The sequence below is a fragment of the Rousettus aegyptiacus genome, unplaced genomic scaffold (genome assembly GCF_014176215.1).
Source record: "Rousettus aegyptiacus isolate mRouAeg1 unplaced genomic scaffold, mRouAeg1.p scaffold_m13_p_2, whole genome shotgun sequence".
NCBI classification, from domain to species: Eukaryota; Metazoa; Chordata; class Mammalia; order Chiroptera; family Pteropodidae; genus Rousettus; species Rousettus aegyptiacus.
Window position 1 is genome coordinate 155,869,655 of NW_023416295.1, and position 27,768 is coordinate 155,897,422.

Sequence of the window (27,768 nt, forward strand, 5' to 3'; positions counted from 1 at the left end):
AAAATAATTTAAACTTGAAGTGAAGAAATATAACAGAGCTCTGAAAACAGAAATAAAAAAAAGGAAATTTTTATAGATTATTAATATTTGAACCTTCCACAAACGTAAAAACAAAGGAAAAATAAAATAAAAACAATAAACTGAGGAAAATATAAATGGAATAAGTCAATAGAGGCAGGGACTCTGGACTCGACTGCCTGGGTTCAAGTTTTGCCTCTACTACTTACATCCATCTCACCTTGGCAAGTGATTTAACTTTGCTTTGCCTCAGTTTCCTGATCTATTTTTTTTAATAAAAAAGATGTTATCTGCCTTGTAAAACTGTTGTGCACGCAAATGAGTTCATATAAGTGAATGCAGTATAAGCTTCTGGTAGTAGTAGTATAAATAGTATAGAGAGCCAATGTAAATCATGACAAATTTGACAAACATCCCAATATAAAAAATACAGATGTCCTGAACAAGAAATTCACAAATGAAAGATTAAATTAGCTAATATACATCTGTGTTGCCTACAAAACTGGCTAAGATTTAATAACTTGATAAAAGGCCAGTATTGGTGAGGGTGTGTGGAAACTAACATTTTCATCCAAAGTTAGTGCAAATAAAATCTTGTGCAAACATTTCTGGCGGACAAGTAATTTCTCTGTATCAAAAGTATTAAAGGTACTCCCAGCCTATAAAACAGCAATTCCACTTTTAAAATGTTGTTACAAGAAATGATCATGGAGAGTCTTTACATTTAAATATAAAGAAGTTGAGCAACATTTTCATAATAGAAAAAACACCAAAACTAAATGCCAAACATGGATGATTTGGTGAGTATATTGGGTGTCAGTCATATAATGAAATAATTGGAAGCAATTAAATTTTCCATATTATCCCCGTAATATTCTATATTTTTGTAATACTACAATGAAACATTGTTAGTGTGTAAAAGAAGAAGAATGATATAGAAAGGTGTCCAAAATATATTATTAATTTTTAAAACATTTCAAAATAATATAAACTGAATTACCCAGTCTTTGAGGGTCCATGTTTTTCTATGTTATGGCATAAATTGTGTTTGAAGGAATAATTTTTGCCAGTGCCCATCATGGATTTCACAGTGGAGACTCCTGTAATGTGTGCCCAGCTTAGAAATCACCAAATGCTCTGAAAGGCCAGGGCTATTGTTTTACAAGGAACAAGTCCAATGTCATGTAAAGTAACAGGATAAGTTTTTAGTACAATGACACTGAATGGTGTTGTTTCAAGGAAAATTAAAAGAATGCAGGCCTTGGTGAAATGTTGTTGCTTTTTAAAGTAACCTCTGAGGAAATTCCTACAGTTCTCCTAGCAAGAAGAGAGGAACTTGTATCAAAACGTCTGTCGTTTCTCCCGGGCATGGGACCAAAAGCCACCCCTGCACTTCAGAGCAATCAAGAGAAGAAGCGTCACTAACATCTGACCAACACTGAAGGAGCAGAAACTAAGAGGGATGGGGTTTCCCAAGGATTGTTATGGGACTGAGATACTGAGCTCTAGGAGGGAGACAATGAGTACTGAGAGGAGACAGAGTAAATGCGATCTCAGCCTGGGCCAGTACCCAAATCTGAAAGTAAGAAGAACTATGTTTAAGAACATTATTTAGGTAACTGATATTTTAGTTTCGAATGCATAAGATTTTAACAATTAAAGCAAATTTTAATTTTCAAACATAGAAACAGCTTATCACCAAAAAATACATAACCACAAATGCTGCAAATCTCTGTCACCAAAGATTCGCAAGACAAACCACAACATACTAACAGGTGGAGACCATAAGGCCTCTTACTAAGCTTTATCAGACCCAACAGACGAGGCAGGATATTTATATATGTATTTATCATTTGGCTACTTTTCAAGTAAAACCACACAGGAATGTACCAGAAGAAATGTTTGCTGTTAAAAAGTACTATAGTACTGCCTACATGACGTAAGGATAAAGATGAGGTGCAGAGAAAGAGTTCTTTTGCTGAAGAAAACAGCTTAATAAGAATTTTGCATTGTAGAAAGGGAGTCCTTTTGAGCTGATCTTGAAGGATGATGTAAAGACCAAGACAACTAAATTGTCCTGCACAGTACAGTAAATTCCCAGTGGGGGTAACACCAGACAGAGAAGGAGAGCCAGAAAGTCAGGTTGTGAGACATTCAAGATAGTCTCCCCATCTCAAAATCCTTAACTTAATCACACCTGCAAAGTCCTTTTTGCCATATTCATAGGTTCTGGGAATTAGAATGTGGACATCTTGGGAGGAGGGGGCATAATTCTGCCTACCATGTTGCCTTTTGTTCAATGGCATGAAGAGTCCAAAATGGCAGATGATGTTATCAACATCCAGTTCAATTGAACCAAATTATATTACGGTTCATCCCTTGAGAACTAAAAGTTCTAAATCAAACATTCCATCTAAAGAATAAAATAAATGAACAAACAAAATGAAAACAGACTCATAGATACAGAGAACAAACTGGTGATTGCCATATGGGAGGGGGGTTGGGGGACTGGGTAAAAATGACGAAAGAATCAAGAAGTACAAATTGGTCATTACAAAATAGTCACAGGGTTGTAAAATACAGCATAAGGAATATAGTCAATAATATTGAAATAACTATGTATAGTGCCAGGTAGGTACTAAACTAATCAGGGGGATTACTTTGTAAATTATATAATTGTCTAACCACTATGCTATACACCTGAAACTAAGATAAAATAATACTGAATGTCAACTCTAATTGAAAAATAAAAATTAATAATAAAATAAAATAACAACAGAGATCCCAAAGTTGCAGGAGCAAAAAGAACTAATCATGTGTGTTAATTTTACATAACAATAGAAAAGCCACCCCACTTCCACCCCTGAGTTCCTAGACATATGTTTTCTGTCTATGGAAGAAATCTCCATGAATTGGTCACTGATTCTGACCACACATCACATCTTATAAAACAGAACCCTAATTCCTCAAGGAGTTGTCATTCAGGTGATTGTATAATCCAAGTTTTAACAAACCATTTCATAATTCTATCAGGCCAACCACTTCTGAGTGATGAAATGATACATGATAAGACAAGTGAATACCAAGGGTATAAGCACACTGCCTGAGTTTTTTTCTGTACAATAAGCTCTTCATACGGAAACAGAATTAAGTAGGATGTCATCATGGTAAACAAGAAATTCAGTAAATCTATAAATGACAGTACAAGCAGAAGTATTGTGCACAAATCCATATCCAGAATAAGTGTCTATTCCAGTGAGGAAAATAATTACATCCTTATACATAATGAAAGAAATTTAATGTAAGCAGCCCATTAACAGATGGTTGTTTGGTCTCCAAGGAAATAGTATAATATTAGGAATGAGGTTTGGGGCTCTGCAATTGTCAGGTTTGGTACTCACCAAAAGTGCACCCAGATCAGCCTTGATGAGGGAAAGTTCAATTGCTGAGCTCAACTATAACCTCTATTCACATGATGGCCACTTTGTTTATAAGTCCAATGAGCAAGCACTGAAATGGCTCGGGAAAGCAATTGATAGGCATCCACAAAGCATGTTATCTTATCAAGATGATTTCTGAGCACCACCTCTGTGATAGACGATGACCTTGGTGTGCATTCACTTGTGCCACAAATATCTTCATACGTTGTGCCTTTATAAGAAATAGATCTACCTACCTCTTCTTCTCCTTAATCTTTCCATCTTGTTCTTTTTAAGTCCCTGAACATCCAGCTAAACCATTAGGCACTATCCATGAATCAATATATATCCATAACTTCTTACCTTCTCACCCTCTAGGCAAAGTGGGCAACTAAAGGCACTGCTCCAAGTTCTGTCCACTGAAAAGATATTTCTTCCTCGCTGCCCTTGAGATATTCTTTAATACTACGGTCATTCAGTTTCAGATGGTGCCAACATTTCATCAGAACCATCTGTAAATCAGACCTGAACTTTTTTTCTCAGTTAATTTGGTCATAAGAAGCTTTCCATGAAGCCTAGGTATAGGGTAAAAGACAGATGGCAACGCGACAAGGTTAGATGCCACTGAAGATCTAAAATGTGGGGGGAAGTGTGTTTCAACAAGTAATAGATAACACTTCGAAAGCTTATTGTGTACCAGAACCTATTTTATGTGATGATATGGAATAATTCATCTAATCTTCACAACATCCTATGAGATAGAATTTTTATTAACATCCCTATTCTACAAAGAGAAAAACCAAGTTAAATAACTCATCCAAGGTTGTCCAGTTACCAAATGTGTTCTTGTAAAGCCAGGTAGTCTGACCACCTCGGTCTTTTTTTTTTTTTTTTTTTTTTTAGTGTCAAGTTTACAGCACATTGGTTAGACATTTATATAGTTTATGAAACAATCCCCCTGGTTGCTCCTTCTCTGGTTCTACACCTAACCATTACATTAACGCTAACTGCATTCCCTATGCAATGCTCCCCATCCCCTCGATCATCTATCAACTACTAATTTGTACTTCTTTAACCCTTCACTCCTTTCTTCCAGCCCCCCAACCCCCCACCCATCTGGCCGTCACCAGATTGTCCTCTATATTTGTGAGTCTGTTTTTGATTAGTTTGTTCTGTTTCTTAGATTCTGCATATAAGTGAAATCATACGGTGTTTATCTTCCTGTCAGACTTATTTCTGAGTCTATACTTTTAATCACCACTTCTTAGCAATCTTTGGTAAACAGAGTAGGGAACAGAAGGTAATAAAGGAGATGGCAGCAAAGCCCTTGGTTGCTACTAAGGTCCTTTTGGTGCCATCTGCTGTTGATCTAGGGTTCGCAGGAGCAAATGGTTTGGATTCCCTATAACTGATGTTTTCTTCCTCCCTTCTGAACCATCGCATACAATGTGTTCTTCTCCTGTTGGATCATTTATCCAAAGAGATTGAGATTAATTGGTTCTCTTTAAACTAAAAAAAAAAAAATGGTACCTTGAACTGGTTGATTGAACTGCAAAAGCACAAAAGGCAGAGAGGATGTGACCCTCAAATGAGTTCACCTCTCTGAGTTTTGGAGCCTGTCAGACTTGTGCTTGCCTTGAACATGGTCCAAACAACTTAGAATAACTTTGCCTTGAGAACTAATAGAAAGTAAGAGGACCTCAAATATATAATAGGGGTAGTAGTAGTAGTAGTAGTTTTGGCTCCATAGCAGCTGCTGCCAGATGTTCTTAGTGGAGTCAGCACATGAATTTTTTGAACTGATAGTCTCTGTAGTCAAACTTAGAAGAAAGGGGTGTTAAGCTCTGACCTCTTGGAAATTTTCAAAATTATTGGAAAATTTGATCAGGTTAGATAGATAGTAACCCAACTTGAAACAGATGGTTTTTGTGTGTGTGTGTGACATTTGAGAGTAAGCCATTTAGCAGGAATCAGAGGATAATTGTTTCCTGATTGCCAGAAAACTTTGACTAGAGTATAGAGGAGAACAAAAGATACGGCACTAGGTGGCAGCCCTTCCTCAAGAGACCCATTGCCTTAAAGAGTAGAATAAATGTGTGGTTCGCCAGAAATCCTAGGACAAGTATTGTATCCTGAAATTGTGGGTAGGTTACCCCCACCCCAATTCATCTATTTCTTTTTCTTTGAAGTACAAGGTTGCCATGTGATGTCTAGCGTGATCAAACATTAATTATCTTCATCTATTGTTTGAACGAGTTAGGGTTTGTTTTCCTAGACAAATGCCTAAGAGTACTGAAACATGGTAAGGACAGAACCCAAGATGATTTCAGGATCCCAAGGGAACTCCAGCCGTTTGAATCAGAAGCAGTACCTGCAGAGGCTATTTCTGAAGAAAATAAATGGGTAAATTGAATATAACCCAGTTGTACAGTTTCCTAGAGGAAACTTTGGTCTCGATTAGTTTGCCTGTCTCCAGGAGTTATTTGTAATACATATGAATTAGTCTCCAGAATATATAAAGATCTTCTTTAAAAATCAGTAATAAAAAGATAACCCGATGGAAAAATGTACAATAGACATAAATTAGTCAGTTTACAGAAAGGGAAATATGAATGGCTAATAAACACAGAGTGATGCTCAATGAAATGCATATTAAAATAACGATGAAATACCATTTTAAAGTCACTAGCATATAAAAATTAATACTAAGTTAAAGAACAAGTTAGAATCCAACAATACTAAGTATAGGAATGACCTAGATCAACGGGAATTCTCATACTCACTTTCGAAACAATTCAGCATTACCTTATAAATTAAACATTCACAATTCTACTCCATGACATATACCCAAACGACTGCTAAATACCCTACACTCAACACTTCTACTCCTCGATATATGCTCAAAAATATACCAATACATCTCTTGCACATGTGCACTAGCAGACAGCTACGAGAATATATATAGCAAGGATGTGTTCATGATAGCCAAAAGTGGAAACAACCTAAACCTTGACAAAAGAATAAACAAATCATTGGTGGTGTATTTGTGAACTGCGGCTGCACACTGAAATATGAATGAGTCTTTGAAATGTTAAATGAATAAAAGCAAATCCTAAGAAATTATGAGAGAATACCATTTTTAGAAAATTAAAAAATAAACAGGCTATTGTTTAAAGAAGCATATATGTGTGATAAAAGTATTTTGTAAAAACTGGGATAGTTATTTCCGAAGGAAAGGCCAGGAGATAAAACAAAGGGAACAGAGTTTGAGTGTTATTGATAACATTCCTTTTGTGAAGTGGAATTAATTTCATTACGTACTTCATAAATTACATAAGTTAAATGTATTCTTTGTAGCAAGTGTTACATAATAACTTTAAATAACGAATTAAAAATATCCAGTTCCAGTTTAGTAACTGATGGGATGTGGGAGTGAAGGAGAGTTGGCAACTACGGTCTCCAGCTACGGTTTCTGGGAAACTGCAAGACCCACTGTGAGAAGAACCAGAGCCAGGACTCCATTTACAATTGGCTTCCATTCACTCCCCAGTGTATTGGGCAAGGTCATAAGGGTATTTTTGGTCTTTTGAAAATCCAGGTATGTATTCTCTATTCCCTAGTACATGATTACCATGATCTATAGCCATAGGTCCTTTAGAGAGGATTTGGAGAACGTTGAATACACTTGTGGTAGCACTGCAGGGTTCCTTTCTCAAAAAACCTAGACTCTCTTTCGATCAATAACTGAACCTGGGCAAGGGACCATGATTCTCCTTTGTAGTGGGTGACATCAGCCCTGTACAATGCTTTCATTGGCTACTCACCACCTGTTAAGAAACTCATGGTCTATCAACCATCACCATAGTTTCCTTTAGGTCAGGGTCTCCAAGTTCCCTCTCCAACCTTACCATCTATTACAGTAGCTGCACCTGCTCTGCTCTGATGGTCAAATGCCTCCGCACAACCTCTGCTATTCCAGAATCCTGCTATCCTGACACTAGGGAGCCGGGTTTTTCTAATCTGATATGGGACTCAGTATAGCTTTTTAATCATGCCCTGAGCCCAGAAACATTTTCTGTTCATTTAATTTCCTCATTTGATCTTTTGGAATTTCCATATATTGTGTGCATTAGGTTTCCTTATCTGTCTTCCTAACCCCTTGTCTTTTCCTTCATTTTCATTTCCGTTTTTAGAGATTTCTATAATTTTTGCTTGATTTTCAGGCCATTATTTTGATTCTTGACAGTGATCACCCTCCTTCTCTAGTTCTGTATTGCATTTTTACTTAGAAAATCATGTTTAATGGTTCTAAGTCCTTTTGAGCTCTGCTGGCAACTTCTTGAGAATTCCTGTGTGTCCGTGTGTGGCTGTGGGGGTGTCGTTTGTCGAAGTTCTCTTTTAATTCTCTTATCAGTCGGTCGTGGGCCATGATTGAGTTCTGCTCCAAAACTCTCCCTTCTTCCCAGCCCAGGTAAATGAAAGCACCACAGGCGCAGCTCCCCAGGCACGGGAAAGCACTTCGTCCAGGTGTCGGTGTCCTCTGCAATGCCGCTGGTGGTCAAGGCAGTCAGCGCTCCATCACACGCACTGCGCTTCCCCGCCACCGTCACGGTCTCGATCGTGCTGCTTTTCCCTGACACCTGGCATCGGGGTCCCCTCACAAATTTCCCATCAGCTCTGTTGCCAAGCCGCAGTCTCCAGAGCCACGGCTTGCAAAGAGCCCCTTCCCACACCACACGACTGCTGACACCTGGGCACTGGGCACTGAGACGCCTCTGTGGAGGACACCTCCCCGCCGGCTGCAGAGGTCCCTTTCCGGGAGCTGTGCTCTTCCTTCCATCCCAGAAGCAGTTGAACAAGGCCTGTGGCTCATTCCACGGTTGTGTTCTGAAGGGGAGTGCGCCCTTAAGCGTCTCTTTAGTAGAGCCCTCCAGAAAAGGACCCGTCCTGTAGCTTTTCTCAGGGCAGGTGGCTTAAGGGAAATCTCTACCTCCCTCTCACTTTTGTTGTAAACCTAAAACTGCTCTAAAAATTTTTTTTTAATTTAAATTTTTAAACATAATTTAAAAAAAAATTTTTAAGTAAGGATAAAAGAGCCTCAAGGAGACAATGCCCATGCAAGCACCATTTAAAGAAGAAGGTGCCCTGGCGTTCTTACATCTTTGTCTGGCCGGCATGATAGTATTGTGGAGATGCCCCATCAACAGCCAGAGTTTGCAGCCATTAAGACATCCTGTGAGACTAATTTCCCTCACTCATCAAGCAGCCTTTTAATCATTTCTCCTTCTATCAATTTACCTATAGGGAGAATGCTCTGCTTATACTGAACTGAGAACTCAGACCATCTGCCAGTTACATTTCTTCCTATAAATAGAAAAAATATTGAAAGTTAAATTGTTTCTTGAAAGTTGCAACTCAGATTTAAAAAATAATAATAACAAGGTCACTCTTTACAGATTTGTATATCATACAGGAACAAACAGCTGCCTCAGCAGATCCTGTATGCCTGGCAATCATTAAGGTCTTCAGCCTTACACGCTTTTCTTTAATCACATTCTCTCTTTAGGAAAACACATCTAGTCTCATGGCTTTAAATACCATCTATGTAAATGAGACTCTCAAATTTGTGTCTAGCCCTGACTTCTCCCAACATTTATATATGACTTATCTACTTTAAAACTATAAAGGCACCTCTACCTCCAGTTTAACGTGTTTGGTATGAAACTTCGTATTCTCCTTTCCAAACCTGCTCCACCCAGTTTCCCTTCCCTCAGGTAAGGGCAGCACCATTCTTGCAGTTACTCAGACCGAAAACCTAGAAGTCAACCTTCAGTTCCTTCCCTCACCCTCTCTCTACTACATTTAATCCAGCAGCAAGTTCTACCCATTGTACCTATAATACAGGTAGTAAATTTGTCTGGCTTTCTACATCTCCATTCTATCTACCCATCCCTCCACTCCATCTGCACCCTGGACTAAGCCACTAACATCCCGCGCCCAGCTTACTATAGGAGCTTCCTAACTGGTCCACCTGCTTCAGGTCCGACCCACCACAGCCTCCACAGCCTCATGATCCCATTCTTTACGCTGCAGCCAGAGTGGTCTTTTAAAACTAAGTCCCACATCATTTTTCTGCTTGAATCTCTCTGATGATTTCTTGCAGAACTTAAAATTCACACTCTTCACCTTAATAGAAAAGAACCTGGAGACTTCACTCAAACTAGCAGTTGGCTCAATCCTCAAGCCATAAACGCAGCCAGATTTTTTTTCCTTTTTGTATCTTTATACTGTAAAAATTGCTGCCTCAGGCTGCTCAACCCACCCCCAGGCCGGTGGCTTCACACGGCCTGTCCCCTCAGGGCCCAGGACTCCAATAGCCAGGTGGTGATCTTCTCCCACGGTTTTATTTTCTTTCTTATGAAAGTATTACACATGCACTAAAAAAATAAATGAATTGGGAATTGCAGAATAAGATGAAGCAAGGAATAAATCATAATCTTAACACTTTTGGCATATTGGGATATTTCCTTATTCTCTTTTCAATGTATTTTTTCTTGAGATAACCTGTACTTTGCTAAATTTTTCTCATTTTGTTGTTAGCATTTACTGTCCTTTAAAAATGTACCATAAATATAATTAAATAGCTAAACAATAATTCAATGTCTGATAATTTACTGCACTAATTCTCTTTTAGACATTTTCTTTTAATTCTAACGTGGCCGTGAACATTTATTACCGAATATAAATATGCTTATATTTAAAAATATGTCCCCAGGATAGTGACCCACCTTTCTCAGTTCCTGAGAAAACCAGATAGAACCAAATGAAAACCATAAGAAGCCCTAAGCATTGAAAAAAACTATAAAAATTCACTCATGTAATTCACAATAAAATAATACCAAACAATGATAGAACACCCCATATTTTCCTTTATAGAATACAAGTATAAAAAAGCATATGATTGTAAACCGTCTGTCTCTCCTGCTAAACCATGAGCTCCATGAACAGAGAGACCCTGTCCATCTCATTCATAGTGCCTAACGTGTATTAGGTGATGAATAATTACTGGATGGATGGATGATCGCTATACCAATGAGAATCTGAAAAACAGAGAAGAGGAAAGCAGTTCTGCACAAGTCCTCCAAACACCAAACCCCACACACAACATCACGCTTGGCAGCAGAACTCAGTACCATGTCAGTTCAATTTATTCTTCATACAAATATTTTACATTGTTATTTTTAAATCATTTACACATATTCATACAAAGAAAAACAAATTTCAGGATGGAACCTCAGTTTAAAATGAAATCTCTCTGATCATTAGCTCCTGAAGACAAGGCAAGAGGCTCGGCAGTCATTTCTGGGGGTCAATGTAGCTCCCCAAGCAGGGGACAGTTGAGAGGAATCCAAGTTGCTGCCTCATCTTCCCTCAATCTTCCGGAAGGGATTTTTCACACTCTCACCTAGAAACATTTCAAGAAGTATAGCAAAGGCTTGAGGTAACACTGAACCCCCTCTTTGCTAGGAATTTGGCAAGATGGCAATCTCTAAACCGACTTTCTAGAAGTGCTAGCTCCATCCCTACTCGCAGGCCTTTCTAAGAGGAGACCCTGCTGCACTCACCACATCCCTCATCCCACTGCTCTGTCCTCCTACCAAAGGCCTCAGCACAGAGCCCTTGATCTGATCCCATCTGGTCTCTTCTAGGCTCACTCTACAATGAGCCTTCCTCCTACCCCACGCCCAAACACTGACTCAAGCAGCTCTTACATTCCCCTACGATAATGATGCCAGCATTACTGCATGCAGCATCATTCCCAGGGTACCCGAGAGAGCCAGGAGAGGTCCAAGAATGACAGAACTATAAGCACCCCTATCAAAATTCAGCAGCTCTGCTGAGCCAAATCAACATTTAAGTCAAAAAGGCCAACTCCTGACACATCCCATCATAGATATAGTCACCACAGAGGCACATGGTAGAAGAACCTCCTACAAACTGCCCGAGGAAGCTGTACGGTTTATCAACTCCCAGGAAAAGTGGGGGAAAGAACGGACATGGTTGATTCTATCAGAAATGGCAGCTAATGACAACAGTTACCCTACATCTCTGGGTCCTACCCAAAAAGCAGCACCAAGAAAGAGCATGACGAGCAATCTGTAGCTGGATGTGCAGCCCTTGAATTACCAAGGGTCTCAGAAACAACACAGCTCATTTTCCTACAATTATGTAGGCACTAGAACACAGACCACCCACCCTACATTGAGGCAGCTCCTGAGAGGCTGTACTGCTTATGGTCATCAGCCCACCCCCTTGGTAGGCCCATTTGGGGAGAGGGAGTCACATCCAGAGCAGGGACCCCTCCAAGCAGACACTCACAGGGCAGCCCATCCCACTGTCACTGGGGCAGCCCAAACATAGCTAAGAGAGTGGACAGATCCCGGGCATCAGCTGCCCCATAGGCATCGCTCTGGCCTAACATAGACAATGCCAAACGCAGGGTGCTCCAGATGTTCTCTGACATGGCACCCCCTTCACCCTGAGGGCCCCGGCTTTTCCTCTGCATGTTCAGGGCTTCCAAAAAGTGTTCCACAGCCTCCCTGTAGGGAAGAGGAATGAGAGCTAGTGAGAAGAACGCCAAGGAAGGAGGTAGGTCAGCTGGCATGGGGAGAAAGAAAGCTGGGGTTGGTTAGTCAAATAACAGGAGAATGAGGAGTTAGGGCCAAAGACAGGGGGAAAGAGTTCATTCATTCATTACTCAATAGATACGCTCACCGGTGAGCCCCAAGGTTGATGCAACTGATGCCCAGGTTATAGCGGGACCGTATATAGCCAGGCTGTAGCTCAAGGGCCCGACGGTAGGCAGCTACTGCTTCTTCACTCTGGTTTCCATTGGCCAGGGTGGCCCCTAGCTTATTCCACAGCAAATAGTCCTGGGATAGAGATGGAGAAGGGTCAGGGTCATGAGCCAGGCTCAGATCAAATTCTTCCCATTCCTCCCTTCAGTTCGACACTCTGGCTAATTTTGGTAATAAGCCCATCCCTTTTTCCTCAACAGTTCATTATGTGGCCACAAAGTAACCACTCTCACTCCATGCAGACTCCCTTAAGCCCAGATGACCCCGTATTCCCTCCTTTTCCCAATTCTCCCAAAGTAATCACTACATGGAACATTGGAATGAAATATCCCATGACTCCAAAGGTCCCAACAAATGATTTTTCCTTAAGGTATAGTCATGCCACATTTTCATTCCTCCCCTGAGGCTCACATTGGGACGAACGCTGAGGGCAGCTGTGAAACAGTCCACTGCCTTGTCATACTCCCCACTCAGGTTGAAAAGGACTCCCAGCCCACACTGTACATCAGGGTCAATGGACGTAGGGTCCAGGCGCACAGCTGCCAGGAAAAGCTCTTTCACTTCAAGAAACAGGGAGCTGAAAAAAAAGCAAAAAAGTATGTAGATGAATATGTCTACATGCCTACCCCTTCAAAATAATTCCTTATTTATTCGATCACATCCCCGAAATTCAATCACATACCAGCCACCTCTCCTACTCTAATTCCAAGTTAGAAACCTGTTTTTCTGTCTCATCCCAGAATTACACTGTAGAAGACCGACCTCCTTCAAGTAGACCCTGGGTCTCCCATCCCACTCTTAGACCCTTAAGTCTCAATCTATCCAAACTTCCAAAATCAAGGTTCTCCTCCGAATCAGGTTCCCATTCTCATCCCAGGAACTCCTCACTCACTCAGACAACAGAGATCCCAGGATGCGCTTGCTGGGGCCCAGTCCTGCCCCACTCGCCCCTTCTTCCCCAGACACCACCAGATGGTCATAGGCTGGTGTGTAGCGCAGCCAGTCTCGCAGGGTTTCACAGGCCTGTCGCTGCAGGGACTCATTGGTGAAGCTGACAGCCAGTGCCATCAGTGCCGTCCGGTTATCTGGCTTTAGCTCCAGACACCTGTGTGAACAGAAACAGGCAGAGCCAGTAATGTAGTGACACAAGCACCCGTCAGCACCATGAGATCCAAGCCAAGCTCTGGAATGCACAGTCACAATGGCCTCACCCAATGACTCCCTCAGATGAAGATATAGAAGAAATCCTCTACATCTAAGTTATTAATAAAGTTACAGATCTTACATTTTAGCTGCCAAGGAAACAGCCAGGGTCCCACAACAACAAACAAAACCAAAAGCTGTTGAAAGGATGGAACCAGTTATCTCTAATTCACTCCAAACCTTAGTTTCAATCATGAGAAACACTTTTGTTAACAGCCAGAAAGGAAAGAAGGGCCTGGGTCTGGGCTCCTTTCATTCTAAAGGCTATTTGCAGAGCCCGGGAAGCAACTCACCCCACCTTTCGGTGTACTCACTTCCGCAGTGCGCTGATGGCTAATAGTTCTTGTTCGTTTTCTGCCTGGGTGGTACCCAGATACTGCCAAGCCTAGAGAGAAGTTGATAGATTCCATCACCCATGTATTCACCTTTCTATCTTCCCTGCCTCTGGCTTCCCCCACTCACCATCTCCCTCTCACCTCCCACCCCAGGCCACTATCCAAGCCCTCATCAATCTGCATCATTCTTTGGAGCCTCCCTCAGAACGAGAGGAAGTAGTCTTTAATTTGTAGTCAGAATAATGAGCCACTCACTTCCATGTGCTTAGGATCGTGCTGCACAGCTGCCTCAAAAAGGAGCACAGCATTCGGCAGGTCCCCCTCCTGAAGTCGCCGCAGCCCTTCCTCAAAAGGCTGGGGGTGGTCACGCAGGGGGTTCTCCTCCTCAAACTGGTACCCCTAAAAGGAAGACAAGCCAAGTGAGAAACCAGTATGACAGGGAGCAGCAGGAATGAGAGATGACAACCAAGACAGAAGTGGAGAAGAAGACGAAGGCCTCCAAAAAGGTATCTGAATAAATGCGGGCAAATTGTCCATATTATAAAGGAGATCTATGACTACAGTGAAATCATTCAGTATTGTCCTCATGCTGCTATCTCCTGTTCACAACAACTAGAAAGCTCGACTAGTCTACAAACTCTAATCCATGCTGGGAATAAGCTTATTTTAGGAAGTCTTTAGAGGCCTGTATTTCCACATCCGTGACTTCTCACCACTGGACAGAACATATCTAACAGGATTTGCTTATGGTGATGAGATAAGCTCTCCTTAGCTGTTTAAAGGGCATTTCCTAGTATTCTGCAATAGTGTGATAATGTATAAAGGAAAGGCAATCTGGAGTCAGAGGCCCTGCCATTCAAATGCAGCTCTTACCTAGCTCATGGTTTCACTGTGCACACTAATGGGATAACATGTTCAAACACTTTGAAAATTTTAATTTAGTCCCCAATTTCATTCTTAAAAGTTATTAATATTAATGTATATCTGAGAGTAAATGAAAGCTAGATCCTAAAATCCTGAAAACAGAAAATGCTGCAGAAAGACACTGTTCCCCTCCAGCTGAGGATTTCTCATTCGAGGGAAGAGTTATGATGCTATGTGCAAAGCTTCGCTCCTGGGATTTCGTGTTAGGCAGAGAGGCACTACGGTAAAATGGGAGTGACGAATAAGCTGTATGGCTTGGGACAAGCACATAAAATGTTCCTTTTTGGAGGAGCTATCACATACCGCAATGACCAGATGCAAAACACTAGGCAGGGTAAATGCAGTAAAGGACAAATCGGAATGAAACTGTACGTAATAAGGACATGAGCGAGACCCTTTTTCACTATTTTTGCGAAACTGCCGAAGAACCAGAAACACATCTTATCAGAAAGTTCTAAACCATTAGAAGTCATCAGATGCAAACTATTTGTGACAAATAAAAATTAAAAACAATGGAGGTTTAAGAAGCAAAATAGACAAGAGATGAATTTGGGGTAAATGTATAAAAAGTATATTCATGTTGAGAATAGGCAAGTTCCTGGGACATCTCTGTAAAATATGAAAACTCAGAATGTAGAAAATGACCCTTCACTAGCATCAGAGCAAGCCTTATTGGTAAAGGGTCAGATAATAAATATTTGTCAAAACTACTCAACTCCATCATTGTAGTGAGAAAGCAGATACAGACAATATTTTTAAAAATAAGCATGGCTTATATAATTTTCAGATGTCACAAAATATATATTTCTTTACAAATACTTTAAAATGTTAACACCATTCTCAGCTCACAGACCATAAAAAACTAGGTGGCAGGCCAGATTTATCCGTGGGCCATAGTTTGCCAACTCCCGTCTTAGACTATTAAAGTTCAACAAAATAAATCCTTCTGCATTCATCCTCAACTACCATTCATCATCAGTACATGTTTTAAGCCACCCCATAGGAAACAGTGATCATTGCCATCTACAACACTAATGAAAGTAATTCCTGCCTCTCGGAGCTACTGAAAACATTAAATATTCACCAAAGCTTTACCAAAAAGTTTAAAATACTATTCGTAAATAGGTATTATCCTCGGCAGACAATCCAACAAGTCGTGCCACCAGGTTGCAACCACAAGTATCCTCTTGTCTGTGCTATTATCTATTATCTATTATCTATTATCTATCCTCATTGAGGTTTTACAATCGCTGATGAGAGAAGAATTTTTCAAAATTAGAATATTTGTGCAAATGAAAACAAGAGTGCTCTGGAAGAACCTTCAACAATCCACAGAATACAGGATAAGCTTGGGGTCGCTGTTTCATCCTAAAAAGTCTAATCCAAGCCAATCATTAGGTCTGATCATTGTCTGGTCTACACAAAAATCTCATAAGATCACATTGCAAAAAACAGGATCACTACTAAGACTGTGTCCCATCACAGAAAGTTCTCCTTTATGCTAACAATATATAATATCTGCTTGAGCCATAGGTGCTAAGTTGTCTCAAAAATTTAAGGACCACCAATTAAAAATTGTACATTCAGAGACCCATGAATGTATCATCTGAGAGCCAGATCCACATTTGAAAAAAAAAGTACTAATGACATATAAATCCATAACAGTATACAGCCAGATAAAATCTGAATTGATCATTATTAAAGAGTAATCAAAGCACGGCACATTTTTGTGGCACATTAATGCAAATGTTTCTAATCCTAACTTTATAATATCCCAAGGTATCAATGGTATCAAATAGGGTTTAAAAATATAAAAACATAAGTATATTTTTAAGTTTTGAATTAAAAAATTTATTCTGCCTGGATATCATCAATATGGGAGTTAAAAAATGCTAAGAGGAAATGCTGCTCACATGAAACTAGTGCTATGCCTGTGTTTATCAAAAGCATGGAAACTTCTATCTGAAATTTTCTAACTTGCCATTTATAAGTTGACTTAGTCTATCCAGGTTATCAGATTGTTAATACAAATTAATAAAAGTATTATCTCCAAGTATTTCCTTTAGTTCCTCATTAGAATTTTATAGAAGAAACTCTTATTACAGCACAATACACAGCAGGGTCTCAAGAAGCCAGCTCTCTTTTCTATTACATCACAGGAGAGCTCTCAGGAAATCAGGCTGGGATGATAAATAAAACCACATTTTTCCTAGTACTAGGTTGATTTTGCCAAGGGCTTTCAAATCCTAGCTTTTTTTAAGTTATCTTGAACTTTATTCTTCTCTATCTTTGCTCCCTTATATCAAGATCCATCTCCAGCATCCTGCCTTACATCTCAGGCTCTGGTTCTAGCTCCAGAATCCTTTCCTGACCAGATCTGAGCTGAGAAAAAGACATTACTCCTCACCTCCCCAGTCCCTGGTTTGCCTTTTACAAAGCCAAGCAATTCTCTCCCCTCCCTATCATGCTGCAACTCAGCAGCTCAATTATTAACCACAACCCCGAATATCCTACAATTCACAAGTAGTATTTTTCACAGTGATACCCCTGAAATAACATACGCTTCTAAATCAATAATATATGCTATATGCAAAATTTGATCATCTTTCACCACTGACTGCTGGAAAATTTTCCTAACATTTATTTAACGTAATTCTTTAAAAATACTCTAAATTGGGGCAAGTGGTTAGTATCTACAGGAAGAGATTAGAATGTAAAATAAACTTGTGAGTTCAAAATGTAAATAGATTTTAAAGTGTGGAGGCATAAAGACAGTCTACCAACTACCACTCTCTACCAAAGAAGTTATCAATCTTCTCAAAATGTTCTCAACCTCCAAACCAGAGCTCCTTGGTCCATGCTCTTAATACATCATGTGCAAACATCTATCACAGGTATTATGTCACCATATCATTGTTATTTGACAAGGGTGGTCTATTACTGTTAACCTTTATATACTAAGAATAAAGCATAATCTCAATTACTAGAGGACAATAGAGGTAAGAGAATGTTTTATACTTCCTTTCATGGAAAGGACCAAGAAAATAATTAACTAGAAGTGGGTACCCAAATTAAGGATTAGATGAAAGACGACAAAACAAGAAAATACTGCAACCTGAAAAACCAGCTCTTGCCTTATCATAGGAAGCAGCTGTGAGGTCCTCATAGTCAGAAAGCCAGGGGTGAGCCTCGGCTTCCCGTTTTGCCATCTCCTCCAACTCTGCCTGCAGCTTGTCCCAGAAGTCAACATCAGACTATAAGGAAAGAAAAGAGATAGAAAAAGGGGATCCATCATGACCACCCCACTCCACCCTCAGCTCCCTAAAGCAGTAGTCCTTAAATTTCAATGTGTTTAAGATCATCTTGAAAGTTTTTTTAAATGCAGATTCCTAGATCCTACCCCTAGAATCTGATTTAATCTGAGCTGATGCCCAGGAATGGCATTTTGGGGAGGCACCCGCCTCATCCCAAGCAAGTCTGACACAGATGACATTCACCATCTCTGAGGTTAACACATCCACTCTCTTCGATGGAGTCTTTTTGCCTTGCAGTGTCTCCTCCTGCACTATCTGCTCTCACCTCTATAGCCGATTTGGCTCGTTCAAACTCCACATCAAGGGCAGATGTGTCTACTTGTCTTGTAAACTGGTCGACCCAGGCATCTGATGTACCCTGTGACAGAAAAGGCCTGGTCATACCACCACCACCACCATTCCACCCACTAAACACCAACTAAATACCACCAACCTGGACAATTCTGAGAAGAACATTCTCAGAATCTTTGTCCCACCCACTCAGGACCTGGATGCTACCAATACAAGCTGGCAATAAAATCCCTTCCACATCTGGGACCACTGAACACTGAACCCAAGGCCTAGGCACCAGCTGGCTCTGAAGTGGGACTGGGAAGTGACAATATCCTACCTGCTGCTGTATAAACTCTGCTGCCCACTGTTCTGCCTGAGCTCGGCCCGACCCTGCACCGGACTCCAGGGACACCTGCCCCTCGCCAATCTGCCGCACGAATTTCAGGAACTGGGGCACAGAGACACACATAGGCCACTCGGGAGAGAACTTCCAGGTGTGCACTCTCAACCATGCCCAACAGGAGCCTGCACTTACCCCTCCCCCTGACCACCTCTGGCTGCAGACAAGATATGCTAAAGACCCTGAAAACGCGGAGAGCAAAAGAAGGGTTTTCTGGCTCTAAAGATTTGAGAAGACACAGAAAAGAGAAAGGATTAGAAAGCAAGGAAATGAAGAAAAGAATGTTAGAAGAGGCAGGATCCTAGATTTCTATTCTCCAGGCAGGAAGGAATGGACCTAGGATCTCATCTCCTGTTTAAACTAAACCTGGGTAAGAAAAGCAAGACCCTTCACTTCCAAGACCAGCTGTGCTGGGCAAAGCAGCAGTGGGGTGTAGCTCACCTCGGAGTTAGCTAATTTGGGGTCATCCACCTTGGCCACAAAGTCACTGGCCATGTGCTGCAGGTCCTCCTCAGGATGATATTCATCAGACCTGGAACAGAGAAGAACAAACTAATTTTACACATTAGTCAGCCATCACCTTCCCATGCTATTCCCCACTCCCAGCCCATGGCAATTACAGTTCCTATGGAGGATAAGAGGGTGACCCTACTCCACTCTCCTGCAGAGGACATACAAAGCACTAGCTATATCCTTTTACCTCTCCATTTCCAAAACATATCTTTGCAGAAAGAAGAAATAGATAGACTCTAAATTAAAAAGGGAACAAGGTACCTAAGGCAAAGTTATAAACTTTTGGTTAGGATAGTTAGAAATCTTGACTCGATTATATTTGAGACATAAATTCATAGGGGTCATAATACAAGTGGAAACCTTAATGTAGAAAAGGAGGGGATATGAGTTGATCTGGGCATGTGAATGGAGAAGGTTGGGGGAGTTTGGGAAAACTGTCTAATCCTCTTTCACAGGGATCCATCCAGAAAGCAGCAGCTACACTCACCAGCGATCAGTGGCAGCTGTTCCCTCAGGCTCTCCCAGCCACAGCTTCTCCTCTGACTGCTCCAGATATTCCTCAGCCCAGCGGGCAGGGGACACAGACAAGGGGTCTACAAGCAGCAGAGAGTTTGGGAAATCACACAGAATTCAGTGAGAGATCGGGCAAAAAGAGAGTCCTAATTCAACCAAGCCAGAGCAAATGAAATTTTATTCAATCTCTCAGTGATCCCTGGTCAAAAAAATATATATACACTACTAAATTTTCAATATCCAAACAACATCCCCCAGGGGCCAGGGCTAGAAATTTACTGAGCTGAGAACAAGAAAGAAAACAAGGAGACTCAGGAAAAGAGTAAGGACCAAACTTTGTTGCACAAAGTGCCAGAGACTTCAAAAAAAAAAAAAAAATAGCAAGCACTAGGTCCTCCACCTTCCAGAAGGTACTGCAGGAAAGCAGTGACAAGCTAAGAAAGAAGAACTCCTGTTCCTTGACCAAATATCTGGTCTGTTCTCCATCCACAGAGTTCACACCCTCCCAACGAAAGGAGCCTCATATTTCATCTTAATATACCTACCAAGAGAATCTGAGAAGCAGAATGCTAGGCTAGAATTAAAAGATTCATAGGTCCACTCTTCCCACCGGATATTTATTTTTTTCATTTTTTAATTGAGATGTGACATACAAACGTGCAAGTACATAAAGTGTACCAAACATAAGTAGACCGCTTCATTAATTTCTACATATAAATACACTCAAATCGCCACTACCCAGATCAAGATATAGAACACTTTACAGTTCCCTTGAAGGCTCCCTCATGTCCCCATCCCCCCGGGATAAACATTATTCTGACTTGAGTCACTTTTGATTAGTTTTAAGGGCTATGCTTTTTAGACTTAATTCTGAAACTGTCTTAGCTCTAGTGGCAAAGGGTACTGTGGCAACATCAAAACAAGGACAACAGGACTTTGCCCTTTACTATTCTGGGGCCAGGAAAAAAAGGAGGGGGGGCAAGGAGACTATTCAAACAGGCCCTAAAGAATGAGTAAACATAGAGGAAGCATGCACCTGCAGTGCTCATTCCTTCTGCTCTGCATCCACATCTTTTCAAACTAGATATTACAACAGTCGTCCTGTCTTTGTCCCCAATTCGAAGATTTGTCATTGCTTTTAACACTGAGAAGGCATAATTTATCCCCTCGGTGTTAGTGCTTAGAACTTTATATTCCATTTAATTGAAACTTTGCCTGAATAATTTCAACAAAGTAATCTCAATATCTGAGAATGTCAAAATCTAAAAAAAAAAAGAATCAAGACTCTCAGAGTACACCTACTTATAAGGAAATAATATATTACTAATATAATAAAAGATAAGAGTTGACCATTTTTTATCGTAAATTCTTTCTCTTAATTTCAAGGGCTCTCAACATTTATACCCTGATTTCCCTCATTAGTTCTTACAAGCAACATTTCTCTTTCCTTTGCCCCAACTAGACTGTTGGCTCAAGAATAGAGACCTAATAAGGAGATGTTTAATACTTAAATAAACTTTATAATAGCTCCCCTTTCCTTTGTCCCATTCTGTTGAAAAATAACCAGTCCTCCCTCACTCTCTAGTCACACCTTACTCTCAACTACATAGTGTTTTGCAGAAGCATACTCTGGCCTCAAGTGCTCCTTGAATTATAGAGCACCATTTCTGAGAAGAGCTCCTCTCAAAAGCAAGAAGCAACGGAGAAATATAAAGCACCTGGACTTTCAAACAGACATGAGATAGATTAGAAGCAAACCCCAGAGGTGAGAAAAGTCATCTCCAAATAGCTGTAATTTGGTATTTGGTCATATCAGCCGCAAGATGCAAAATTTTCTGGCATTGGGAACCTGCTTCAACAAAGAAGTCAAAATAAAATAACACTACTTGGACTTCGCAATATTTTTTGAAAAATTCTTACAGAAAATCAGATCCTTTTGGATACCTCTGAAATTGAAGCGACTAAGGCCTGCGGAGGGGGATGGACTGTCCTAGGTCACAGAGATTAGTAGAATTAGAACCAACAATCTAGAAACCAAATAATCCAATTCAGAATGTTCACCTCATACAGCTCTCATTGTGTGCTCATTCCATCTGGGCACATCTACTCTAAGCTCAAAGGGCAAAACTTAGAACTTCCTACCCAGACCTACGAAAGTTTCTGCATTTGCTAAAAAGTACAGTGGTAAAGAATGCAGGTTCTACAGTCAGCCCAACTGCATGACTTATTTACTGTGTATCTTCAGACAAGTTACTTAATCCTCTAAATTTCCACTTCCTTATCTATGAAAAAGAGATAATTATAGCTACCCTACAGGGACTGTTGTGAAGACCAAATGAGATAATGCATACATAAAATACAAAGTAGCAAATATTAGCTATTATTATTATCATAGCTGTCCACTCAGGGCAAACCCACACCAAAAGTAGAAAACAACATAAGGAGATCATTACTCCTTCCATTCCATAGCCTCTTCCTCTGCCATCCAGGGGAGATCTATGGCATTCATCTTTTGCTACTGCTGCCCACTGCTTTTCCTTTGAAAGTGCAAGTTTATCTTTCTAGATTATCATATGAACCTCATATACCAAGTTAGCTGGGGCTCTCTAAACTTGAAACTCCTTAAAGATGTATTTCATTCCTAGAGCTGAATACTCATGAGATGGAGAATCATTTGGCCCATAAGATTAAGGGGTAGGAGGATGTCATCAAGAAACATGGCAGACTAAAAAATGAGCTTCATGTGGTGATGGAATAATTCTATATCTTGATTGTGGTGGTGCTTACACAAATCAACACATGACAAAATCACGGAAAAATATAAACATACACACAAATAAGGGCATGTTGAATTGGTGAAATCTAAAAAGCTCTGCGGATAGAACCAACAGCAATATCCTGATTTTGATATTGTGCATAACTAATAGTTATACAAAATATTACCATTGGAGAAAACAGAGTGAAAGATACACAGAACCGTTCTCTACATTTTTGACAACTTCCAATGAAACTATAATTATTTCCAAAGAAAACATTGAAACAAGAAAAAAACTAAACTTCAAGGTTCTTTTTAAACAATTCTAGAATCTTAACAATGGAGATTTGAAAATAATAAGGATTTAAAAACATATTCTCTCATCTCAAAGTCTACTTATCCATAAAGCAATAGGTAACTTATATCATCAGTATAATATCCGCAAACGTTATGGGATAATAAAAAAGTTAATTACTAGAAAATCAATTTCCTTGAGCTCTTTCTCGCAGATCTCATTTCATTCATTCAATAAATACTGAAGGTGCACTACATTCAAAGCAATATACTACTGCAATGGGACATTTTTATGAAGGCAGACCCCAAATAGCTCAACTTCCCTTTCTAGATTCCCATTTCCCTGCCTGTGAAGCAGGCAGTTACAAAAGAATGCATATAACAAAAGAAAGAGATGTCCCAAAGAGGTCTAATGTGTTTTTCTAAAGTTGTTTTTCAACTATAGCTTAAGGAAGATTTCACCAACTGCAAGCAATTCAAGTATTGTAACAAAAATCTCATCAATCTCAATGCTTGCAGTAGCAATAATTTTATTTTGAGTTATGAAAAATAACTGATGCCCACACATTATAAGAAAAGTCTCTCTGTGATAGGAGATAGCACTTAAGTCTGAGGCTTTTATTGGAAACTGAGTTTCAGTCTAGTGGGGAGTCTATTACTGCTCAGATTTTCACTTGAGGCAATTCCACAGAAAAGACTCTCAATGATAATATAATGGTTCTGAGATGGAGTCTAGCATCAAACAGACATGACAGTTTGAATATCATCTCTGTTACTGAACGATTTTGGACAAAGTATTTAACCTTTCTAAATCTTACTTTCCTTTTATACATAAAATGAGGAAGGAACATCTACCTTATAAGTGTTACCGTAGAGATCAAATGGGTTTAAGAATATAACATACTTAGCACTATTAATGAAACCAAGAGCACCTACTGTTAACCTTAAACTCCAACTTAAGGGTAGGAAAGGCAGTCATTATAAAAGAGACTAGTAGCTTTATTAAAGGTGAGTTTTTGCTATTAGATTTTGGGATTTTTCTCTTGTGTGGAGGAAGCCCCCTCTTTAGAAGAATAAAAATGATGAGGAGAGAAACTAATTAGGTCTCATTAACCATCTCCAGAAAATTCAGAAACTATGATGACATGAGCGCCATGAGAGTCTAGCATCATTGTAACTTTCTCCATTTGTATCTCGTGTTATTCTCTATTTCTTAAATTGGAAAAAGGCTAGCAATGGTTCTCTTTGAGAGCAACTGGGAAGAGAAAAACTGAAGAGAATGCCCTTCCTTCATGCCCCTAATCAGATAGGCTTAGGGGCAGAAAAATCAATCCCAAAAGATGCAGTAAGCATGGGACACTCTCAAAGAGGGAAAATTTGGCTGAGACTTGAAGAGCTGAAGTTGCAAGCCCGGCAGTACTACATGATAGTTAAACCCACATGGTCTGGAATCATTCAAACTCAGAGTCAAATCCTAACTCCATCATCCACAAAGCTCTGTCACCTTGGGCAAAGTTTTCTTATCTATAAACTAGGAATAAAAACAATAACTATCTCAAAGTTCTCATGGGGATTAAAAAGATAATGTATTTAAAGTACTTGACACAAAGCCTTAAACACGGTAAAAATTAGCTATTATTAATTTTTATTATCATGATCGAGGTATGGTCTTTATCTTCCAAGACCTTATACCTCAAGCCCTTGAACTCAACAATTCTACTCTCCAAGGCCCAAACCTGTTCAAGATGACTTAATGCCAAAATTTCATGGGCTATGCTAAATATTTCTCTCTTCCTGGGCCACACTGCATCCACCTCATCTTTCCGCCAAACTATAGCAATAAAGTTCCAGGTAACAAAAAATTTAACATAACTCCTCATGTTTTCTCTCTCTCTCTCTCTCTCTCTCACACACACACACACACTCACACACACACACACACACACCCCTCTTATCCAGTTCAAACCCAATCCTTTGTTTATTATAACTTTCAATTCCCTATTATTATCACCTAAGAGAAATCAGGTTCCACACGCGATAGAAATGAGTCAAGAGTACAGAAAGACATAAGCAGCTGAAATCACTCTATATCCTAAGATGAATTTGGATAACAGTGTAGAACTTTGCCCCATAGAAACCATTTTAGATTTTACCATGATGAGCCTCACCTGTAACTTCAGAGATGAATTCTTGGGACCAGTCAGTCTCATTATAATCCTGAGTTACATCCACAGCATCTCCAGCTGCAAGAAACTCCTGGGCCCAGTTCTCAGACAAAGCCAAGTCTGCCACACCAGGGGCTTGAGAGAGAGAGAGAGAGAGAGAGAACACTAAGAAATACATATCATTCTATCATGCCTGAGTACACATGAAAATACTGTTTCTTTTGTCTCCTTGTGCATCTCAGTTCCCCAGTCTCAATAGCATCCAAATATGAAACCCCCTTGGCCCTATCTGCACAGAAAATGATGCTCTTCCCTCCCACCAGACTCTGGACCCACCTCTCTGGGGTGCGTGTCGAAAGCTTGACTGTTCAATCTCCTGCATCTCTGCCAGGAGGTCATCCATCTTGAAGGTCTGAGGGGCACGGGATACAACTGGTACACTCTGGTCCTGGAGGAACTCAGCCACCAACTGTCAGAAGAGAGATGGTGAAATGAAAAGACAGACTTACTGGATGGGAGATATTAATGTCAAATACAAGGGAAGGAAAACACAGAAACTATAGATTTGGAAATACTCATACATTTTTTAAAAAAAAAAGAAAAAAAAAGGAGGGCTAAGGTAACTTTCATTTGGTCAGGAAAGTCCAAGACTGAAATATGGGTGAGCAAAGTTTAAAATAAAAACAATGGGCAAAAGAAAAATGCAACAGAAGAGACTGGTATATTTACCTCATCTTCAGAGGCCACCCCCAAAGGCTTAGAGACCTAAGAAAGAAGAGAAAGGGGAGATAATACGGTACAGTGGTGAAGACCAGACGCACAACTCAAACATTGGTTAAAATTCCAGCTCTGCCATTTATATGACCTGGGGCAAGTCACAAAACTTCTCTGAGTCTCAGTTTTTTCATCTACAAAATGGATGCCTTCATCAATGTAAAGATATACAATGCTTAGTACACTGTTTAGTAAACACTCATTAAGTGGTAAATATTATTATTTGCAACACAATGAAGAAAGTATTCCAAGCCACCACTCGGGCTTTCCACCTCAAGAACACTCACCGCCTCAGAGGCTGGGGTTCCTGGGGGCCAGGGCCCAGGCCTTAACCCCTCCTGCCGCAGGGCCTTGTCCTGAGTGAAGTGCCCCGCCAGCTTCATGAGCGGATTGGCACCCCCGCATTCGGCCTCCACCAGCTCCCGCATTGCCATGGTGACCGCCAGTGCTCTGATGGGCAGAAAAGGTTTGGAACTGAGGTCCAGTAGTCAGACCTTTCCCCAGCCCCAACTCAGGCCGTCTCTGAGGGAGACGAGTAGTTAACTATCCCAGGTTGTTAGCCACTGGCCACCCTCCATCCCTGTACCTTTTGCTGTGGCCCCCACCTTTGCCAGCAGTCCGAGAGGGGACCAATGCCCTCCTGCCACCCCGAAGGCCACTGCTTCCAGCTGGGGCCTCCCCAGAGGCCTCCATGACTGCGGTCTCAGGTGGCGGCAGGACTGGGCGACAACCGCCCACCACCGAGGGGCCTGGACTCCAGGAGACTACGTGGGGACAATTTCGCAACCGGGCTGTAGCGGGGTATTTGCCGGGCAGGGAAGAGTGAGAACGCCGCCTGACAGTAATACCAGTCTCCTACACTCCCTGTCGTCGGAAAAGCACCGCCTGGGGCCAACCCCTCACCTACTGTCAGCTGAGCCCCTCCCCCAGGTCCGCCAGTCAGGGCCCACCCCTCTGGCGCTCCGGACCACCCCATCTCCCGCGCCCCAGTCGCAGTTCCAGGACCCGCGAGGACAAGGCAAGGAAAAGGAAAGACCCGGAGTATGTCCTCGCGCCCCCTAGGCCCTCCGCTCACCGCCGCGCGTCGCGCCGCACTACCCGCCGGGGCACCAGGTGCCGGGTGGAGGGGGAAAGGAAAAGGGGGGTGGGGACTGGGAGCCAGGGGAGGGGCTCAGGCTTAAAGGGGCCGTGACCGCCGCGCTGCCGTCGCAGCCTCGCGTAAACTGTTTCAAGGGGCGGAGCCTTAAGAACGCGACGCAGCGTGACAGGAAGAACCGCGAGTCTTAAAGGGGAAGTCCTCGATGTCGACTCAGAGTTCTTAAAAGGATCGCGGATTCTAGGTCTTGTTTGATGGGAAGCCTAAAGAAGAATGAAGCTAGGAGGGGCTCCCTGAGCTTTGGCGAAAGCCAGGGTTTCGGGATACTGGACTCAGCTCATTCTTGTTCTTCCCTAGAGGTGCACTGTGACTCAAGGGGATTCCCTGCCCTTTCTAGGCCTCAGTTTCAGATAAAGGCCTGGACGTGGGAGTTGCTAGGGTCAAATCGGAGGGGGGGGGGGCCTTCTTCCTAGCCTTTTTGGCCCGCCCCTTCCAAATTGCCTCTAGCAGAACTGTCATAATCTCCATGGAGACAAAGGCCTGCCTCCAATCCCTCTGCCACCTCTACGTAATGGGGAAAATAGCACTGGATGATGACAATTTCCGGAGACTGAAATAGGATCCAATGCATCCTGAGACCTCAAGCTGGTAACCTACAGGGAAGGTGCACAGTGAGTCACTCCTCTTCCCTCCTTCCTCACTACTTGTCCAGGTCACCGTGGTGGTATTATTCCCACTGCTCCAAACTAGGAAAGCATAGACATGATGCAAGAAATGGTTTTTAATCATAGATTTAGCCTCAGGCCCCACCGTCTGCTACAGAATTGGTTCTGGTGTCAAACCTCAAGGTCTTTGAGAAACCCTGAAATCTCACCTGGCTCCAAAATGAAGGGAGTCCTGATGTTATGAGGAAG

The 27,768-nt window shown here is 41.3% G+C and overlaps 2 protein-coding genes across 8 annotated transcripts in view; both read right to left on the reverse strand.

Moving 5' to 3' along the window:
* Positions 1-11,584, reverse strand: part of LOC107519760 (antigen WC1.1-like) — a 28,799-nt gene extending 17,215 nt beyond the window's left edge. Inside the window, 3 exon segments of the mRNA XM_036235870.1 lie at positions 7,723-8,324; positions 9,760-9,851; positions 11,558-11,584. Of these exon segments, the coding sequence (XP_036091763.1) occupies positions 7,723-8,324; positions 9,760-9,851; positions 11,558-11,584 (721 nt within the window).
* Positions 10,624-27,744, reverse strand: PEX5 (peroxisomal biogenesis factor 5). Of its 7 annotated transcripts, XM_036237159.1 has the most exons (17): positions 26,345-26,660; positions 26,046-26,208; positions 25,714-25,749; positions 25,321-25,453; positions 24,988-25,119; positions 19,745-19,850; positions 19,186-19,276; positions 18,682-18,792; positions 18,337-18,429; positions 17,892-18,011; positions 14,089-14,232; positions 13,813-13,883; positions 13,188-13,400; positions 12,707-12,872; positions 12,213-12,370; positions 11,817-12,037; positions 10,624-10,902 (listed from the first exon to the last, which is right to left on the reverse strand). In XM_036237159.1, exons 1-16 carry the CDS (start codon positions 26,449-26,451, stop codon positions 11,836-11,838), a joined length of 2,046 nt encoding a protein of 681 aa, XP_036093052.1. In that variant the 5' UTR covers positions 26,452-26,660; the 3' UTR covers positions 10,624-10,902; positions 11,817-11,835. The 7 variants fall into 7 exon arrangements, with proteins under 7 accessions (XP_036093052.1, XP_016018337.2, XP_016018339.2 ...); XM_016162851.2 differs by lacking the exon at positions 26,345-26,660 and adding an exon at positions 27,729-27,744 and having other exon boundaries at positions 10,624-12,037; XM_016162853.2 differs by lacking the exon at positions 26,345-26,660 and adding an exon at positions 26,834-26,920 and having other exon boundaries at positions 10,624-12,037.
* Positions 27,745-27,768: the final 24 nt, after the last annotated feature.